The sequence below is a fragment of the Metopolophium dirhodum genome, chromosome 1, assembly GCF_019925205.1.
Source record: "Metopolophium dirhodum isolate CAU chromosome 1, ASM1992520v1, whole genome shotgun sequence".
NCBI lineage: Eukaryota > Metazoa > Arthropoda > Insecta > Hemiptera > Aphididae > Metopolophium > Metopolophium dirhodum.
In genome coordinates, this window is record NC_083560.1 from 105,658,449 (window position 1) to 105,681,845 (window position 23,397).

The following is a 23,397-nucleotide window of genomic DNA, read 5'->3' on the forward strand; positions in this document are numbered from 1 at the left end:
TGAAACAGCTGAATAAAACAATTTATAGGGTAGAAAGGGGATACTGTGCAGTGTAAACAATATTATTTTAATTTATTATAAATATAGGTACATTTCATTAGGCTGTTTTTGACTATCAATTTATATTAATAATTCACAACGTACATAACCATCATAAGGGTATAACTATTTGAGGCAAATGCTTAAAGTTGCTAAAAAAATATGTGCACAAACATATCAATTGGTCTGCAGGACAGTAATTGAACATGGTATAGGTGGTTTAACTGATAGGCAGGTTTCGGGTGAATTGTAGACTGTAGGGTCTAAAATACATCTGATTACAGTGGACACACCACGCACTTATTAATTTCACTGTTACATTTGGGCTTTGACAGTTTTCTATATCAAAAAAAAACCTTTGAGGGTTGAAACACACAAAATCCCCCCTCCCACTACTTGTATATACCACTTACCATGTAAGTGTGTTATCGAGGTAACTTTTATAATTATTATTATAAAACAAAATAACTATCTATTTCTATAAAATCCTATTTATGATTAGAATCATCAGTTTAAACTTTGATTTTTTTAATATTTTAACATATTTTAGACTTAAAATAAACAACAATACATATTTATAATATGCTATAGTACCTATACCTAATTATATAATATTATTAAAATAGACACAGCTTAGAATACTTTGAATTCCCCATTATCATTTCTTCTTTTTTTTTATAACAAACTTGTCCATAGTATAGAAATAAAATAAGTAGGTAGTTAACTTAAGTTAACAGAATAGGTAATTAGTAAATTAAAATATTGAATAATTAATGTTTATTATTTCTACAAAACTAAAAAAACACGTTATAAGACTTGGGACACAGATTTATCATTCAGGGGACACACTTTGATTTGCAGGGGACATAGTATTTTAGCCCTTGGTAGATTTTACATTTTTTAATACTTGTTACTATATCTGCAGACCTATTTAAATAAATCATATTGTCGTTGGTTATCGTGTATACTAATTCGCCAAATGTTTTGACAGTACCGAGTGGATAAAGGAGGCGCAATAGGACTCAGTTCGGGAGAATATAAGATCCAAGATGGGTTTGGCTGGTCTAACGGAATCGTGTTGGAATTTCTCCAATTATACAATTCTACAGTCTCAGTAAAAAATTGGGATGTAACGGCAAAAAACTGCAGTGATGTATTGAAGAATTTAATCATTTCAAAGAATAGTACTGATCATACAAAAGTAGATCATACTTGATGTAAATACAAATTAAATAATAATAATATATGATATAAAATATATAATGCATTTGATTACCTTGATTCAAACTAAAATCAGAAGAAAACTCTAAATTTGTATTTTTAATATTATATCCATATTTTGTTCCAGCTTACTTCTTGAACCTATATTATAAATATAGTATAATATTAATCAACGAACAAACAAATTTAAAATTATGATAGATAATTTTAGGAATTTTAGGTCAATAGTTATAGTCTGTCAATATTTGATTTTAAATGAAAAGTTAACGTATTGTTGTGAGTGATTTAAAGTACCTAATTTAAAGTTTTTAAGTATGTATTTTTTATGGTTTAGAATACTTAAATATTACGTCAGTCATAGATTGTTAATTATAATTAAACATTTTGTTATAAATATTTTTTGATTCAGACATTTAATTTGCTCTACATTTCCAAATTTGGAAGTTAAAATCGGAGCTAAAAAATAAGTTATAACACATTAACAATAGAAATATACATACGGTGAGTTTCAAATTTTATGTGAGAATATTTACCATGAAATATTAAAATTAGGAAAAAATTATCTACCTAAGTAAAAATGGTTTTGAATCATATTATTATCTAGACAAATTACCTAGAAATTAAATATGTTTTATTAATCAGAAAGCGAATGTATGAAGGGTTACATTTAAAATTAAAATGGAAATTATTTTCGAAATAATATTAACATTCATGTACAGTTTAATTTCGAATGCACCACCTACAGTCTACACATATAGTAAATTAAATAATTAAAATAAAAACATTATAATATTTAGATGCTTATGTGTTATTTTATTTTTATTGCCTCGTATTATGTGACATTGTTACGTGCGTTGCCCGTGAATCCACGCGAAATTGATTCTGCGGTTGACACCGCGGTTCGACGTGGTAGCCCGGGTTAAGCCGCTGGAAATTCGAAATTCCGTAAAAAAATCATATAGCCGCTGCGATTTTTTTGGTGTCTAGCAGGTCAGTCACCTCAGTTATCCGTGTAGACAATCCGACTTCGTCGGATAGCGGACAATTTGCGACGGCCGGGTCACGTCAGGTATACCTGCGTCGGATCGCGGACAACGTTCATTACTGTCACCAAAAAAGCAAAAATAAGTAATAAATTACGTCAAAAAAAATTTTAAAAATTTCGGACGTCCATGCAAATCATATAGCCAACGAATTTTTTTGTGTGTCTAGCAGGTCAGTCACCTTGAATGACGTTCACCGTAGTATATAACTACACACAATGCAAACGATATACTACACAACCTAAAAAAACATATTGTATATACCTACCTACTTATGATATATGAACAAATACAAATATCAATATATAATATTACAGTTGTCAGGTGAGTTAACTGGTTGAGGTAATCAAATAGCCACTTTCTTATTTTGGTCATTAATAATTTAATGTAGCATACAAATACTGCTACAGTTACTATATAATAAATATTAATAAATAAATAGATCCTCATTAAGTCATATAGTATACAGGTTAGTTATTAATTTGATTTTATGCTCATGACTAAACATACCTATAGTATAGTCGACTCGACTCGAGCTAGGATATTTTATTATATAATTAATATTTATAAGTTTATTTATTATAATATATACATGTACATATAATATGTACAGACCGAGTAGGCAAAAGGACAAAAGGCAGTCAAATATAATAATATAATAATAACGCAGTTTATTAAATAAAAAAAAAAACATGTAAATATATCAATAAAAAATCGAACTTTTCGACGCATGTATTTATGCTAGTGCCCAGTATATAGTAATACCTACGCGACGTTAAGTGGTATAACTCGACTTTTCTAAAAAATTATCGATAAACACGCGCGACTCGGTTTGCACGTTATCTCCGCCGCGGCGGGCCCGCCGGGAACAAAGGACGGCCGCGCGTGGCCTGTAAATTTAGCGGAGAACGCGAATAAGGTCCGAGCGAAGACGCAGGAAGTCCTCAAAGGGGGTAAAGATGAAAAATCTGAAGGAATTGATATCTTCATACATATACTAAATTATTTATATTAATAGATAAAAAAAATATTAGTTTTTATCTTTAATCTTTAAATATGAATACAAAGTTCTTCGTAAATATACCTTTTTTTTTTCTGATAATATTTTCTATACAAACTTATAATCTCTGAGTTCTTTGTAAATATACCTTTTTTTTCTGATATATAATATTACAAAGCAGAGGCCTGGGAGACCGCCCATCGAATTTTTTCATTGGCCGTCTCAAAAATTTTGATCGAGCGCCACAAAAGAAATCCGTTTTCCCTCCAATAGCCACTATATCGGTACGAAAAGTCGCCCTCGGTTTCATGTTTTATATATGGAGATTGTATATATATATGTATATATATTTATGTAATCTATATTATATGTTTAGGTGTTTGTAATGTCGAATATGTATATGATTTAATGTGGGTTTGCATATCATACTATGTTTCACATGTTCATTATGTAACTGTAGAACTAATTGATGGGTCGATACTCGATAATAGTTTCTACTATTGTTATATATAAATAATTCCCACTGCACTTGACGAATAATAGTATAATAATAACAGTAAGAGATTTATTTTTTCTCTTAAATACCTATAATCCATGTGTGTGTATATAAGTTATGATTTTAGTCTAATGTAGTCTCATACAATATTTCAATGTTTGTATGATTGATTAAACATATAAATATGCATTTGTATATATATGCTCATTGTAGCATGAACGTGTATGAAAAATGGCTAATAATGTGATAATTTATAAATGTCTAATTGATAAAGATGTTACCATAGTACTACAGATGTAACGTTAATTATTGTGTATTTCGAGATTTTGGTAATAAACCGCATAAAGTATCTACTGAATTATCTCTCTTTTCCGATATTATAACTTATACAATGATATATTGCGGAGGTGATATGCCTGTGTGTAATACACACGGTAAAATGAAAATATTATACAAGTGATATGTATGACAGTTGTAAGTAGGTATGTGCTGATGAAATATAATATGTGTCGGTCACATTAGTGATGTATGTGCATACGCGTATGCGTTTTCTCATACGTAAGCGTGAAACAAAACATTTTACTTGAGTCGGATGGGTTTTGTTGGTAGTGACGGTGACTGGTAACGCATGTATATTTCCCATACACATTCATGAATTACAATATATATCGGTAGTGATATGTAAGTTGTTGTATTATTTAATAGCATCAGGTAGTGAGTTATGATTTATGAAGAGTGAAATTATAATACCTTTCATAAAAATACTTACGCATCAAGTGTTGTTCATAGTATTTTACTTGATTGGTATTGTAACGATTATCGTCATCGACATCGTACATTACTCCCTACGTTGAGCACGGTTAATATGCTGAGTGTTAGTAATAACAAATGTGTATATATTATGTATGAAATATATATTATGCTGACGCGATGTTTAGTTCACATCGTGTAAATAACCGACCGTCTGGCGGTAGATAGTTATGATAAAGTCTACAGTGAGGTAGTCGATAGAGTCTATAGTCGGTGGTTGATAGTTGGATGGTCAAAAATGAAGTCATAGTCGGCAGTCGATAGTGAAACTCGAGGGCTGACAACGACCTACCGATAATATTGTAAAGCAGCATTCACTTGTCAAACATATTTTATTTTCATAATTGTATTATAAGTAAAATCAATTAATACTATTACCTGGAAAATCGGTAATCATCGATGACGATCAACGACAGTAAGAAATATACTTATAACACCGTTTAACGATATTATTTTGTTTTCATAATTTTATTATTCGATGTAGGTACCTATGATCACGGAATCAATTTCGCGGGATTCACGGGCAACGCACGTAACAATGTCACATAATACGAGGCAATAAAAATAAAATAACACATAAGCATCTAAATATTATAATGTTTTTATTTTAATTATTTAATTTACTATATGTGTAGACTGTAGGTGGTGCATTCGAAATTAAACTGTACATGAATGTTAATATTATTTCGAAAATAATTTCCATTTTAATTTTAAATGTAACCCTTCATACATTCGCTTTCTGATTAATAAAACATATTTAATTTCTAGGTAATTTGTCTAGATAATAATATGATTCAAAACCATTTTTACTTAGGTAGATAATTTTTTCCTAATTTTAATATTTCATGGTAAATATTCTCACATAAAATTTGAAACTCACCGTATGTATATTTCTATTGTTAATGTGTTATAACTTATTTTTTAGCTCCGATTTTAACTTCCAAATTTGGAAATGTAGAGCAAATTAAATGTCTGAATCAAAAAATATTTATAACAAAATGTTTAATTATAATTAACAATCTATGACTGACGTAATATTTAAGTATTCTAAACCATAAAAAATACATACTTAAAAACTTTAAATTAGGTACTTTAAATCACTCACAACAATACGTTAACTTTTCATTTAAAATCAAATATTGACAGACTATAACTATTGACCTAAAATTCCTAAAATTATCTATCATAATTTTAAATTTGTTTGTTCGTTGATTAATATTATACTATATTTATAATATAGGTTCAAGAAGTAAGCTGGAACAAAATATGGATATAATATTAAAAATACAAATTTAGAGTTTTCTTCTGATTTTAGTTTGAATCAAGGTAATCAAATGCATTATATATTTTATATCATATATTATTATTATTTAATTTGTATTTACATCAAGTATGATCTACTTTTGTATGATCAGTACTATTCTTTGAAATGATTAAATTCTTCAATACATCACTGCAGTTTTTTGCCGTTACATCCCAATTTTTTACTGAGACTGTAGAATTGTATAATTGGAGAAATTCCAACACGATTCCGTTAGACCAGCCAAACCCATCTTGGATCTTATATTCTCCCGAACTGAGTCCTATTGCGCCTCCTTTATCCACTCGGTACTGTCAAAACATTTGGCGAATTAGTATACACGATAACCAACGACAATATGATTTATTTAAATAGGTCTGCAGATATAGTAACAAGTATTAAAAAATGTAAAATCTACCAAGGGCTAAAATACTATGTCCCCTGCAAATCAAAGTGTGTCCCCTGAATGATAAATCTGTGTCCCAAGTCTTATAACGTGTTTTTTTAGTTTTGTAGAAATAATAAACATTAATTATTCAATATTTTAATTTACTAATTACCTATTCTGTTAACTTAAGTTAACTACCTACTTATTTTATTTCTATACTATGGACAAGTTTGTTATAAAAAAAAAGAAGAAATGATAATGGGGAATTCAAAGTATTCTAAGCTGTGTCTATTTTAATAATATTATATAATTAGGTATAGGTACTATAGCATATTATAAATATGTATTGTTGTTTATTTTAAGTCTAAAATATGTTAAAATATTAAAAAAATCAAAGTTTAAACTGATGATTCTAATCATAAATAGGATTTTATAGAAATAGATAGTTATTTTGTTTTATAATAATAATTATAAAAGTTACCTCGATAACACACTTACATGGTAAGTGGTATATACAAGTAGTGGGAGGGGGGATTTTGTGTGTTTCAACCCTCAAAGGTTTTTTTTGATATAGAAAACTGTCAAAGCCCAAATGTAACAGTGAAATTAATAAGTGCGTGGTGTGTCCACTGTAATCAGATGTATTTTAGACCCTACAGTCTACAATTCACCCGAAACCTGCCTATCAGTTAAACCACCTATACCATGTTCAATTACTGTCCTGCAGACCAATTGATATGTTTGTGCACATATTTTTTTAGCAACTTTAAGCATTTGCCTCAAATAGTTATACCCTTATGATGGTTATGTACGTTGTGAATTATTAATATAAATTGATAGTCAAAAACAGCCTAATGAAATGTACCTATATTTATAATAAATTAAAATAATATTGTTTACACTGCACAGTATCCCCTTTCTACCCTATAAATTGTTTTATTCAGCTGTTTCATCAAATCGGACTTACTTTTTCATACATCTTAGAAGTGTTGTAAAATGGCACATAATTTGTGCACAACCATTTGGACGCTAGTTCTGACGCAATTATTTTCGCGTCTTTATGACCAGTGCTCTCTAACGCCATAACTGTGATGTATTGGAGTGGGGGCCAAGCATTCGGCTGGTCCCACTGTTCAGCCGATTCGCTAAGTGTGGTTGGTATGCCCCCATGAGTCTTCAGTACATCCGCTTGGTTCAAATAGTCAAGCACTCTTGTGACGAAGTATTCGGTTTGATTTTTCGCATAACACCCAGTCCATAATGGTGATATGTTTGTAGGATAAAAATATTTACGTTTGACATTATTAATTACATCAAAGTCTAACCATACTCCGATTTCTTCATCCCAAAGAACAGCTGTCACTGCTTCGTTCCATTCCAAAGAAATGTTTTCGTATTTCAAAGCCTTTACAGTGTTATTCATCTCTCGGTAGAAATCACTCAATATTTTTGCATTCCAAAACATTAAGGCATTTAACTCTACCGGGACAATTGACCTCGTTTTTGTATTTGTGATGTTTCCTGCAATCATACAATGACATCAGTTATTGTACCTATGCAACGTTTTTGACCACATCATAACCTAAGACAATACCTATTATCCGATTTAATGACACTTTATCTCACTCCCCTTTCCCATTTTATAATGATACACACATAAAATATATTTACATATTTAATACATCGCTCGTTTACCATTGAGTTCAAATATTACATTTTTTAATGTAAATTAGATAAAAAAATAAAAATAAAAATTATAGGGTAACAAAATTAAATCATTTTCCAACCGATGTGGGGAATATGAAAATCATATATCATCTTGATCAGAAATGAAGTACCTTATTATATTTTATATCATTGAGACGTCGTATACTATCAAATTCGGGATCAAGTTTTAATTATGTGTATGACAGATAAAAGTAAAATAAAACTAATATTATGCTTCATATTAATCGTTGTGGACATGTTTCTAGAAAAAATATAATAAATAAAACGTTTAGCAGTTGAGTATAATAAACGTGATAACACATTTTAGGTACACATCATTTATGACATAGACTTTAGAAAGTATAACTATAAGTTAAGCCTACTGTAATTCGAATACATTTTCATATTCTATACATTAAATATATAGTGAATGAAACTATGTTGAAATAGTGCACGAAAAGAGAAAAATATTGGTAATAATGGTAATATTTATAATTGTAATAATGACCACATCATATATAGACATAACATTCTGACATTATATTCTTAATATCTTAGTATTTACGATAGTTCTTTATATAATTGACATTTTATCATATACAATGCAGTATTGTAGTTTTGTTGGTACCTACTAATCAATACTTTAAGCTTTGTTTAAACTTATAAAACAGTCTTAAACCAATAAATTGATTTTATTTTAACAAATAAATTAGATGAAAATATATACCGATGTTAACAAAAATAATGCAACCATCCACCGTGATCCTATATTCGTGATATAATTGGTGACTAACAAGCTTAGGCACATAATGCTTTAGTTAAAAATATTGTAATATACAGAAAAGCCTATTGAAGGCGACGAAAAATATATAAGCTATGCTTTACATTTTATTTATGACGCGCAATTATATATATTATATACATTTTTATCCAAGCTTAATTCGTCATCTGCGTTAATTTACATGCCAACTTCACTCCCTTTTTAGAAAATTTAAAAATGTTCAGAAATACAACTATATGTACCTACAACTTTTATAATATATTTTATCATAAAAATTTTTCATTAAATTAGTGATATCTTATTATTTTTTAGAACACATGATATTTTTGAAATAAAATAAACTGAATTATAGACAAATATTTTTATTTCTATACTTTTTGTTTATATTTTCTCCCACTAAAACGCTTTAAATAAATTAAGGAAAAGTGGTCTTAAAAAGAAAAACTTTTTCGTGAAGACTGAAGAGTAGGTATATATTTTGTTTCAAATTTCATAATGTTTAAGTAGTTTTTATCGTAGTAGGTATATATTAGCAAGGCTGGGGATTTACGAGTTAAAGTTAAAATTAAGTTAAAACGTGAAATTAATTTTAATTAAATTAATTAACTTGTTAATTTTTTTTTTCAAATTAACTTTTAACTTAATAAGTTACTTTTTTCAAGATTAACGTGTTAATTTCAAGTTAATTTTATTTCAAAAGTATCTAAATTAAGTTAATTTTTGTTCGAAGAATAATGACAATTTTTGAATGGGTTTTTACTTTGATGTATCATTTTAAATTATAATAAAGCATTTTATATGTCTGGAATTTTTTATTTTTGATTAGCAAATTTTAACTTTACACTAACGCTAAGTTTTTTTTTTAAAGTTAACTTTTAACTTAATGAGTTAACGAAAAAAATACGAGTAACTTTTAACTAATCTATCTCAATTTAAATCCAATTGAAGTAATATTAACATTATGTAACTACATTAAGAACCGCTACAAAGATATCTGTTATCTCCATCTTACAAGTATGTAAAATTGCAAATTTACGCTCAGCAGATCACTTGAGTTATTTCAATTTTATATATATATTCAGTTTTCAAGTGAGTTATAAGCATTTATAATTTACACCATCTTATATACGCATAACTTGTTAAAAAATTTAACCATCTTAAGAACCTACACACAAACACAGATAATATTCTTTCCATCAAGTTTAATAGTAGGTCAGTCACCTTATTTTTAAACTAACGAAGCTAAACGTGATCTGCTTACGCACTTTTAAGACGGAAACAACAAATGGCTGTGTAGCCGTGTGAGACTCAATATCTCAAACTTATTTTTGTTTCCTCCTAGTTTTAACATAACGAGATTTATACAATCTACACACTTACCGCTATATATAGCTTCAACTCATCAAGTTAAGTTAATTTAAGAAGATGTAAGTAAAGTAAAGCTAAAAAACAACTAATATATTTTTTGGACGATTTTAGATTTTAGACGAATTAACTTAGATGAAATTAATTTAACTCATAACGTACTTATGATTAGGGCCCATATAATATGAGACATAGCCGCAAGTAGTATTTACAGAGAATTTAGGGCCGGTAGTTGACAAATCAACTATTCTCTGAACTATTCCCCCAATAATTAAAGAAGTGGTCAGCTAAAATAGTATAATTATAACTGAACCTACAAGTTATAGTACCTAGTTATATTAATATATTTTATAATTTTCCATTTTGGATATCCGATTTATATATCTACATATTTTTAAATATTATTTTCCTATTAGTAAATTTTAATTTTAATCATTCCAAGTAATGTGTGTGTGTGTAATGTGTGTGTAATGGCGACAAGAACACTACCTAATAATATTTATAGGTACACGAATACGCAGTAGGTACATATTAGATCCATATTATAATATACGAAATCGGAAATTGTATTATATGACTATTCATTTTAATTATTATTATATTACATTTTTATATCAATAAATAATAATAATATATAAGTATATGTCCAATGTTGTATTGAATAATCTGTGTTAGACCTATGTTCATAATTTTACAACTATTATTTAAATAATAAATATAATAGGCGGCCAAAGTTATAAGCTACCTATTTTGTTTGTCTCATGAACCAGCTATAGGACATAAGACAGTCACTACCCTGCAATTCGTACTATTGTAAATTAACTTACCTATACGACTATATTATACTATACATACCTAATATATAGTAATATCTATTATATATCAATAGAAAATAATTATAAATCTGCACAAATCATTAATATTCTTGGACATTTTTATGAATTATAATATTTCATAACGCAACAAAATTATAAATAAATGGTTAGTATACAATTAATAATTTAAAACAATTAATTAATAAAATAAGCTCGAAGGTAACACGTCAAATTTGTTAAGAATACAACAGTTAAGTTAAAAATTAGTTACAACAAAAATTAACGAATTATTTAACTTCGTTACTATTAACTTAAAATTTTAACTTAATTTTAATTTTTAACTCGTTAAAGTCTTGCCTATAGGCTATAATATGTAATATGATGCTTGGTACGATTTTTAAACTATAGTTGATATACTAAAAATATCACTATTTTATTCAAATGGATTTAGATTTCTATTTATAAAACATTAAAACCCACCTACTCAACAATTTCAAATACGTATATTTCTATAAAAGAAATGTAAATACAAAATTAACAATTTTAAATCCAACATGCATTTTTAATTTATTATATTTAGGTAGTTTTTAAGTATTCCGAATGAATTAATGAATTTAACACTACATGCAAGATTTTTTATGTAAACTAGTTTGGATCAAATTTATTAAATAGTTATAATTAAGTAATAATATGTGTAATAGGAAGGCCACAAATGCTCAAATAAAATTTGTAATTATATGAAAGAAATAATACGATATAATGTTATTTAACATATTTGTTCAGAGCTATACATTAAAGGTGATTTGAGAAATGTTCGGAAGTTAATTTGTTTGTGTCAAATGAACATACCAGGTAAGTATTTTTTAAGAAAATAACAAAACTGAAATTTTTTCGAACTTAAATCACTATTTAATAGTAGGTAGGTTTTGCGAATAATTTTTCAAACTATAGATTTTATTCTACAGGTACCTAACTATAATATTAATGTATTGTTATACACTACCTACACATTTTCCGCACACGCGTGGTAAAATAAAGTGTATTTTGTAAAATAATATTAATGATAGTAAGAAATAAAAACCATATATACATAATATTCGCTTGGGCTATAGATACAAGGAAAAATGTCCGGTAGAGTTATAAGTACATAGAAGTAAGTACGCTGAGCCCAAATCTATTGTTTTAAAATAAATGGCGTTTTTATTTTGTTTTGTTGTTACTTTTACAGTATCTAACAGAGGAAACTTTTTTTACCGATAATTAAGCAAACGCAAAAAGCACAATTCATTTTGAACGATTTTAAGCGTCGTTGGAAATATTTATAATAAATACAAAAACTAGTAAGTTATTTACCTTTATTTGTTCCATTTAGGATGAACCAACGGCTCGAAAAGTCCCAACCCGATTCCGCTGCAGCCTTGAGCTCAGAGTAAAAATTTTCTTTTTCACTTTCAGTTTTAAAGAATTGTGCCTTCGTGATGTCTTCCCTGTTATACAATACATATTTTGAAATTATAAAAATTTGAAATTTATAGATATTTACTAATAACCCAAATTACATATGTATGATTCGTAGGCAAATAGGTAGTACCTAATATACACTGTGCCACAGAAAAATTAAATAATTTTGAAATCATAACAAAACGTGAATTATTAATTCCCCCCATGCTAGTGTTCAATCAGAAATAATCATTAACATCAATTAATATTTATAAGCCCATAAATTAAACTTGAGATAACTTCTATGAAATACAAAACTGTATTTACCTGTATGATTCGGGCCGTGGTCCTGTTGAATAATCCCTGTATACTGCAAGCGTGTAATTTTTTCCGTTTTTGCTAATTGTTACGTTGTGCTGTGTCATCCAGTACTGGAATTCAATTTCTAATGCATGAATATTTTCTATCACAAATGTCATGTCATTTGTTGCATCGACATAACTTTTGATCATGGGTGTAATCATAGGGGGCTGAGATCGCTTAGCATAGTAAATTCTACCTCCGTTTGGTACATGTCCAAACGTTTTAATCATTGAGATATAATTACTTATCATACCTTTTGCAGTAATATGCATTTCGCATATTAATAAGCCTCTAATTATCCAGAACGAATCCCAATAATAAATTTCACGGAATCTACCACCTGGTATTATAAAGGGATTTGGAACGTAGATTAATGAATAGTTCGTGGGTTTCAAGCGGACGTCATCTATGATCGTTCTACCGAGTTCTGTCCATATTACATTTATTTTACGTGCCCAGTCTTTTAAATCGTTATCCTTAATGCTTTCAAGAAATTTTGGATGTTGGACCCAATCAGTAGGAATCCATTTTTTTAATTCAGAATCTTCTTTCTCGAAACATGTGTTGATGGTTTCATTCAGTTTGTTAATGTTTGGCTCTTTGCTCCACTCTGTTGAATTGAAGAGTTTTTCAATAACATCAAAGTTGCATTTAGTTTTCATGTCCACAAAAGTCTTAGAATCATGAAATAATTCAGACATCTGTACGGTATGCAGAATAGATCCTTGACAGAAAATTTTACTGAAACAAAAATATATTAATATAAATCATTAAATTAAATTAGAATGTTTTTAATTAATCTAATAGGTACTATTAATTTTATCTTAATAATATTCACTGTAACTAAATTTAAATGTCCTTTTTTCAAACTATTAACTACTTTTTTTTATATAAGATATAATATTGTGTCATTTTTGAAGATAATCCGTATTCTTAAAGTTTAAGTTTTAAGGTATCAAACATAAACTATAAATACAAATTACAAGTACACATTTCGTTAAAGGTTTTATCAGATATTTAATTTCGCAATTTAAATATAAACATCCTTGCATAAAAGTAAGGTAAATTATTAAGATAACTAATTAATTGAAACAACGATTTTTTTCTCGATACATTTTGGTCAGATTAAAGCTTATCTATTTGATGTTTGACATAAACATAGTAAATACAATCAATTTTTTTTATTTCAATTATGTGATAGCTATGATTTTAATAAACATCGATATAGCATTATGTAAATTATCTAATGGGGGACGAGGTGGCGAGCGGTCTAACGCGACGGATTCGGCACAGCCGGTCCGAGTTCGATGCTCGACCACCGGGCGGAATTTTTCTCCGTGCAAGTCACGGTGTCCGGAGAACAAGTGCCGCCATCCCCCACCCGGGCATGACAGATACCTACGGGTGCCCAAATTAAAAATTCTGCCAAAACAAATCACGAGTAAACAAATCTACAGTACCCCCCCCCCCCCTTCCCTACAGTACCACAGGCTAATGACCTGAGTAGTCGAAGCGTTAACCCAAATAAAAAAAAAAAAAATTTTTAATTAATAAAGAGAAAATAGATTATGAGGATAAAAATCAATGCTTACTGTAGTTCTGAGATTATAAAATAAATGTTCTTAACTTATAAAATGATATATTAATTTAAATAAATATATTTGTATGTATTATATTTAAAAAAAATATTAGTACGGTCATATACCGGTTATATACGGTTTAGATTTGTTGACAATGTCGTATTTTCCATAACCCATTTATTGCCGAATTTCAAAATTCTTATCATAAATCATTAAGCTTAAAAATAAAACTAATAAATCTGTTCAATTTTACATTTTATTTTTTTTCGTGTTGGTAATTACCTCAAATAATAATATAAAGAGGTATATAATTATACATGTAGTACAAAAACTTTCAAAAACAAAGTGTATTTTGTTTAAAAAAATATCTGGAAAATCTAACTCAATATAGCATTTATGAATTTATGGGTGTAGCTGTGAAGGCTGTAGACCGCCTGAATTTAATAGAACATGTTTAAAATGTGTTTTATTTATGCATACCATTACGTTATTTATTTCAATTAATTTTTTTATTATTACTCGTACTTAACTATATTTATCTGAAAAAAATTCCCCAAAAGCATGCCTAATAAATAATTAAAATATACCATAATATACCCAATATATCACCGTCTAAAACATGTTTTATTTATCTTAAACATTCAAGTTACTCTGTGTTTTTTTGTTTGGGTGCATTATCATTCAAAAAATCAATGACAAGTGACAACTAAATGCGCTAAAGATAATAATATGATATAATCACATATAATATAGAGTATAGGAGTGTATCTAATATTATGGATCACTGCAATAGTATATGAAATAATATGATATATTTATATTATAGATAAATAGCTATAAATAAGTAGGTACCTATTATGTATAATCACGCATGATTTATAACGGAAAAAATAAGATGTAAAATCTTAATTTATGCTATCACCATTCACCACAATAATGATAATAACAGGTCATAAAATACTTACAAGTATCCAATGTTCTACAAGCTTATTATTATTCTATAATGTGCACACGGGATATTCTACAACACACTCCGTGACTCCGAGGAATGGCTATATATAACATTGAACGTAATTTATAAAATTACTCATTATTAATAAATTTATATCATTGAGTTTATATGCAGAATGATAATACACCTATTAGATTTTAAATTTTGTTTTTAATATTAAACAAGTTATATACCTAGATGGCTAGGTACGAGTAGAATTTATTCGTTTGTACCCATATTTTGTTATATGAGCGTCTAAAGATTAAATTATAAAGAAATTCGTCAATATTACAAAAAAATTTAATTATTTTGTTGTTAAAATTAATGTATACAAACTTAATTTGTGTAGGTAAGACATTAAAATTGAATACGGATTTCCTCATAGATAGTTCTTTCGAGGACTTGAAACTTTTACGTAGGTATATCATTTGACTTAAGGTACACAATGGAATTTAAAAAATCATTAGATTAATTTTAAGCTAACTGTTACTTATTTATTTATTACTATACTAATTTAATACAATTATTATTAAAGTGTTTTTTATAAGACTGATGTGCGCTGCAGTTCACATACGCGACCAGTATCAGTTCTTGCGAACCCATTAAAAATAAAAATATGTCCGTATACCAAATAACGTTTAATAAAAAAAATTTGCGTCCACTGTGAAAAAAAATTGAGTCTTTGACCTGGAAAATTTTAATTCTGTAAAAATCTTAAGGTTGACTGACATTAACTTCTAGAACTTAATCGAGGCGTGTTTTTAAATGTAAGTTTCTCACTTAGATAATATAGTTAAGTAACATTGTGTACAATTTGCACATATTGTTTATTACGATATTTTTTTGACCGACTTTATAGGAACACCTTAAATAAATAATTGAAAACATATAACGATATATTGCTGTAATAAAATTTTAATTGTTATACTATAGAGCAGTGGTTCTCAATTTTTTTTTACCGCGACCCAAATTTTCCCCGAAAAATTTTTCACGACCACGTTGGTTTTACTTTTCAAAAAGTAGTTATATAAAACAAAATTTGTTTATAACTTTTATTAGGTATTTATTATTTTATAGGTTTATAATCAATATATTTTTATAAAATAATGTACTTTTAATAATGAGGCGTATTAATACCTGTCGTAATAAATAAATATACGATGAATTATTATTTATTACCCACGTAATTTTTGGTACTATATTACTATAATAATATAAGTTTATTTAATAACATAATAATATATTTAATATTAATTTAACATAAATTTCTTGGAATCTGTACATATAATTCTAAAAATTTTCACGACCCACCAAAAATTGACTGAAGACCTATAGTTTGAGAAACGCTGCTATAGAGTATACAATATAAATATATTCATATGAATAACAATTAGATATTTATGTTTAATTTTTTTTGTAAAGATTAATGCCGGATTGCATGAACAATGACTAAACTATTATTGAATTAAAATTGGGATAATTGTTATTTAAACATGATTTAGTGTCCCGTGCAGGTTAATTGGTTAAATTTTATTGAACGATTAAATTAATCAATATTTCATGCAACCCAGCATAAGAGTTTACAGAGTAACTTGAATGTTTAAGATAAATAAAACATGTTTTATACGGTGATATATTGGGTATATTATGGTATATTTTAATTATTTATCAGGCATGCTTTTGGGGAATTTTTTCAGATAAATATAGTTAAGTACGAGTAATAATAAAAAAATAATTGAAATAAATAACGTAATGGTATGCATAAATAAAACACTTTTTAAACATGTTCTATTAAATTCAGGCGGTCTACAGCCTTCACAGCTACACCCATAAATTCATAAATGCTATATTGATTTAGATTTTCCAGATATTTTTTTAAACAAAATACACTTTGTTTTTGAAAGTTTTTGTACTACATGTATAATTTATACCTCTTTATATTATTATTTGAGGTAATTACCAACACAAAAAAAAATAAAATGTAAAATTGAACAGATTTATTAGTTTTATTTTTAAGCTTTATGATTTATGAGAAGTTTGAAATTCGGCAATAAATGGGTTATGGAAAATACGACATTGTCAACAAATCTAAACGCGTGTATAATTAATTAATTGTTTTAAATTATTAATTGTATTCTAACCATTTATTTATAATTTTGTTGCGTTATGAAATATTATAATTCATACAAATGTCCAAGAATATTAATGATTTGTGCAAATTTATACTAATATTTTTTTTAATATAATACATACAAATATATTTATTTAAATTAATATATCATTTTATAAGTTAAGAACATTTATTTTTAATCTCAGAACTACAGTAAACATTGATTTTTATCCTCATAATCTACAGAACAATTAAATAATTTTGAAATCATAACAAAACGTGAATTATTAATTACTATAAATACTCAAACACTTTACATAAGAAAGAACACCGGACATGCGACGGCACATACCACTCTATCCGCCGCAGGATTGCTTATTTTTGTTTTGTCTTAGATGGGTAATGACTGATTTGCTGGACACTCTAACATGCAGATTTTCGAATTAACATTTTCTTACACGTACAAAAAAAGCACCGGACATACGCTGGGGGATAGTATCATCATTGAATTGCCGGTTTTCATGGGCCATGGGAGATTTCTAGACACTGAATCCTGACTGTCAAATGTTCCCACCTTCGAAACGAGCCAGGCCATTTCAGAAATTCTTATCACCTTCTATATGTATAAGTGCGACATTTATAATTCGAATGTGTCTCCAAAATCGGTACTCACTTACAACTAACAAGGTCAAGAGGTCCAACTATTTTTTCGATTATTCACCTATCTACGCAACTAACGGGGTCCGTAATCCACCGCAGGTGGATTGCATACCTGGTGATATACGCTTCGCATATAGTCCGCCTACTATGTGATTTTATGACTGATAGCTAGACAATCAAATAAACCTATCGACTCTACACTTTTTAACAATTTTAACAACCAAAAGCAGCGGAGAAACGGGAGATGATCCTGGAAATCGTATCCAGCCTATCCATTTACAACGTAAATATATATAATTATGTATAATTCCAACGACATTGTCTCTCCCAGAGTTTCGCTTAGCGCTAGTATTGCATAATATATATAAGATTACCATAACTTGAATTGTGCACAATCATTATATTAATAATATAAATAATTTAATATATTAAATACAATAAAATAAAAATCCAGTTTAAAATGCTTATTTTAGTATAGTTTTGTAAATTGTTGGACAGAACCCTATAGATATTCAAAATGTAGAGAAATAATAAATGTAAGATTTAATTTACTTTAACTAAATTTATATTATATATTATCATAATTCATAGCTAAAATCAAGTAATTGGAGTTTTGGTGATTGTATAAGAAATAAAACTATAGTTATATGAAAGTTTCATTTCCATATAACTATATCCTATACTTGACACAATATGCATTAACTAGAATAAATGGTTAACTATTATTTATTATTATGTGCACTTAAAGTGTTAAGTAATAATGAAATGGAGGTTTTACAATTAATATTATTTTATTTATTACACTAACCCTTTGAAACTGATACAGAATTAGAAATTTCTGGGGTCTGGTTGATTGTAATTTGATTGATGGCATATTGAGGTGTCTCTGCATAACTTCTGAGCTTCCATTATCAGCTATTATATCGTATTAGAAATATTAACTTTTTTGATTGTTTATATATAGGTAGTTCAAATAAAATTGCATGAAGAAATTACTAATTTCAAGATCAGTTGATATTACCTCATTACTGCAGGTAGTTTCAGTACCTTTATTATTTGAGTTTTTATCAAGATAATCATGTTCAAGATTTGTCTGATCAACTATATAAAAAATAAATATATAAAATTAGATATTTTTGCTATACTTACAGGCTAAAATTCTTACACAAGAAAAATTATAAAAGCTACAGCCACTTAATTAAAAAAAAAAAAACACTGACAACAAGATATATATTACCAATAAATAAAACAATATTTGATTTGCCTGCCCATCATACTACTATACAAATTATATATGATATTATTTTAAAACATTTACCCATATGTTTGTTCTTGGAGGTCTCATGAATAGATGTATTATTATCACTAAAAGATAATTGTTTCACAATTGATGACTTTGAAGCATAACGACCATCTGCAGATTTTGTAAGAGTACTATTAGCTTGTAGATTTTTCAGCACTTCATAAATTAAATATAAATAAACCATATTTAAGTAATTAAACAATAAAACTCATAGCAGGGCAGTCACAACAAAAAGTATCAACTATCACCATTTTTTACCAAACTTTGTTTGCATGCCATTTGTATACAAATCTTTAAGTTCAGACACCAAATATTTTAAATAATCATTACAAGATTGAGGGTTTTCTTTTCCCTAGTACAACCCTATTATAAATATATTATGTTGACTATAAGGATTAATAGCTGGGTACAGAGCATATTCTAAAATTGGGCAAAATGTACTTGAGGAACTTTTTGTAATGGGTAATCCGTCATTTTCTATTACAATTTTAATTACATCATCAAAATGCACCAGCATATCATCAAGACAATTTAAGCCATTAGCAACCCCAAAATGATAATATAAACCAGGTGACACAATTTGAATATCATTACATTGATTAGGTTTATCTGTTTTTAATACAGTTCTAGCATCAACTGGGATATCTTTAAAACATTTATAACATTTTAATACTTTCAGTAATGAAGACGAAGAATTAAGCGTGATATTATGAGCTACTGACCATTTTGCTAATGGTTTTAAAATACAATCTTCGTCCTCATACATATCAAACAGAGAACTAATTTTAAGCTGATCATTTGTATCAAAATCCTAGTCAAAATCAGAATTTGAAGAAAATAAATCATTTTCAAATTCATTATCTGCTTCATTTAAAGAATTAATCGAAAACCCATTGCATGAGATTTACTACCTGGTAATTTTATGTCGGTAAATAGTTTATAGGCATTTGATACTGATAAATTAGTATTTTCATTGGCTAAATTATTATCTACTTCATATGATGTACTTGGTTGTAATTCACATTCTACATTTTTATCATTGTCATACAAATAATCTACCATTTCCAGATCCTCCAAAAATCGTCTATGTTTAGTAGACCTACTAATATTTTTATTGTTTGACATATTTGAATTACTGAAAGTATAGTGACAAAGACAATAAGTTAATAATACGTACAGTAGACAGTCGTCAGTATCAGCAGCAAAATTGGCAATAACACGTCAAGCTTAATTAAAAAAAAAACAGAAGATTCATAAAATTGTTAAGTGTTAGTGCCTATATTGTTACCTCTATATCCATAATATATAATATTATGTATAACTAATTTATATTGTTTCACTTACCAAAATATTTGAAGATTAATAAAATGTCGTATTAGGTGTAAACTCTGGTTGAATTATCTGACTTTTTTAAAAGGAAAACTTAAAAGCATGCCACACACACTGTCTTCGTGAACTCAATGGATAAAAAAAATTGGTTTTACACACAGATAACGGGCATAAAAATATTAATTTTATCGGCGATTTTACTCGGTAACAATAATAATATAATAAGCACTGGGTATGTAGCTATTATTATATTAATAGCTGGTACGAAATGATGACAGTGTTAATTGTTTACGATTTTCAATCCTTTTAGGCCGTAGCAATTTTGTAAATTATTGTACTATTGTAGTGACAGACAACATACCATGCTCTTGAGCCATATTAAGGATATTTTTCGAAATAATAGATATTAGTACTATTGAGTAGTATCAGCAGATTATACAATGTATACTGTCAGTGCATCATATACCTGTAAACTAACGCCCTGCCATGGTTAATCCAGACAACATAACATATGAGTGTAACGTCTCCTCTTCACCTGGGCTCTTCCCCGTTACGGTGTCGTTCTGTTTTTATTAACGAGGTCTCGGAGACTCGACCTCGGTGTGTGATATTATTACTAGGGATCAGGGTTACCTTATGTGAAGCAAGTACTCAACGTAATGTATATATATATATATATATCTGTTATTGATGTATTATTATTATTTACTACAAGTTACAATATTGAAATATACTTATAAATTATTATACTCCGGGCTACCGATCGGGCCATGGTGTGTCGTGGGTGCCGATGTCCAAATGTGGGTTGAGCTGGTCGTCCGCAGGTCCTCTTCAGGTCGTTGTCAGCCCTCGAGTTCCACTATCGACCACCAACCATGACTCTTCATTCTTGACCATTCAACTATCAAGTGCCGAGCCTATTCTATCGACTACCTCACTGTCGACTCTATCATAACTGACTCCCGCCAGGCGTCCAGGTCGGTTATTTACACGATGTGAGCTAAACATCGCGTCAGCATAATATATATTTCATACATATATACACATTTGTCATTACTAACACTCAGCATATTAGCCGTGCTCAACGTAGGGAGTAATGTACGATGTCGATGACGAATATCGTTACATGTACCCCTTGTCCATTTAAATCTGGACCCCAGATTTGGGAAGTCAAGCAACGGTAGCTGTGTTAGTGGTAGTGTTGTATTTTCTGATTTCATGTTCATTGTTCATCCAGTAGCAAAGAATAACGGTACTCCAACCTCCTCCGACTGTATTTTCTTGCTTGGACTGTGAAACATGAATTTTTTAGGTATACAAACACCAAGCCACCAAGGCAATGGTCATGCGTATATAATAATATTAATAATATATGCTCATTGTATATTATTGCTTGATAACTTCTGGATAGTGAAGTGGATTGTCGTTGGCTCTTCCGTCCTTGAATACCGACACCCACGGCTGTCTTCACTTACCCCTTTCAGGTGCCTCTAGTTAGTTAAAATTTAAGTATGCAGTATAAAGACATTTTTTTTTTTTTTTATATATATATATGTATATAAGAAATAGTGTTTAATTTCATACAAATTACATTGAAGATGGTACATGAAATATATTATAAGGTTACAAAAACATTGCAAGTAGGTACTATTAACATTTTTTTTTTTTTTTATCACTATTATAATAAATGTTCATAATACATTATAACATGTTTGAATTCAAAAATAGTATACAAAACAATGTACAAATATTTGTTTTGTTCAACTTAATATATAATTTAAATTACAATAATAAAAAAAATTTTTTTTTTTCTTTTTTGATATAATAATATACATTTAAATCTTATACTCAAGTTATGTCTAGTGTTTTAACTAGTACAAAACCTAATTACATAATTTAGTACATCATTTTTATTAATCAAAACTGTACTAGTTAACTATAAATAAACTCAACAGTAGAGCACCAATTTTTGGCTAAACTTGGATTGGTTGCTAATTCAATAACGCAGTATTTTTACATTAAAAATGTATTTTTTTCAAATTTTCTTGGGAAAAAGGTTTAAATTCACATTTTACACCAAGTTAAGAATTATTAATTCGATTAATAGGTATTCTACTGTATTAAAATAATAATAAAAATGATAGTATAAATATCGTAGGTATAGACGATAACTCCATAATCAAGGTGTATCAATACACCTTGCTATAATGTAATTTATAAACCTAATCAATTATTACCTGTAATAAATAATAATAATAATAATAAACATACCATAATTGAATAAATTGTTAAAAAAACATTGACACGTTATTTTAATTATTATGGTACACTAGTCATATCATATATTATAAATATTAAATATATTATTTAAATTTCAAAATCCTTGTTTAGAAATAGTGTTACCTATATAGTTATGACTGAATAATGACGATTAAGCAAATGGTTAACAAAAAAAAAAAAAAAATATTGTACATGAATTGTAATGGATGATAAAATAGTATGAACGATTAATATTTAATATGATAAATATTACACAAATTATGCACTAATATAGTATTAGATGTAATATTAAAAATTTACCAAGTAATTTTCAGTTGCTGAGCCATTATTCACCATATTATTGTCTATTCAATTGGTTCATTAATTATATTATATT

At 28.1% G+C, this 23,397-nt stretch overlaps 1 protein-coding gene across 1 annotated transcript; it reads right to left on the reverse strand.

The window, feature by feature from the left end:
- Positions 1–7,249: 7,249 nt before the first annotated feature.
- On the reverse strand, positions 7,250–13,469 carry LOC132942998 (trehalase-like). Its single transcript, XM_061011747.1, has 3 exons — positions 12,733–13,469; positions 12,319–12,452; positions 7,250–7,818 (listed from the first exon to the last, which is right to left on the reverse strand). Exons 1-3 carry the CDS (start codon positions 13,467–13,469, stop codon positions 7,250–7,252), a joined length of 1,440 nt encoding a protein of 479 aa, XP_060867730.1.
- Between the last annotated feature and the right edge of the window lie 9,928 nt (positions 13,470–23,397).

What these genes read in the sequence shown, in the direction of transcription:
- LOC132942998 (XM_061011747.1), bottom strand. Translation starts at nt 13,469, where the DNA reads ATGTCTGAATTATTTCATGATTCTAAGACTTTTGTGGACATGAAAACT. An exon ending in CCACGGCCCGAATCATACAG is followed by an intron (nt 12,453 to 12,732) that starts GTAAATACAGTT and finishes ATTGTATAACAG; the next exon opens with GGAAGACATCACGAAGGCAC. An exon ending in CCTAAATGGAACAAATAAAG is followed by an intron (nt 7,819 to 12,318) that starts GTAAATAACTTA and finishes GTATGATTGCAG; the next exon opens with GAAACATCACAAATACAAAA.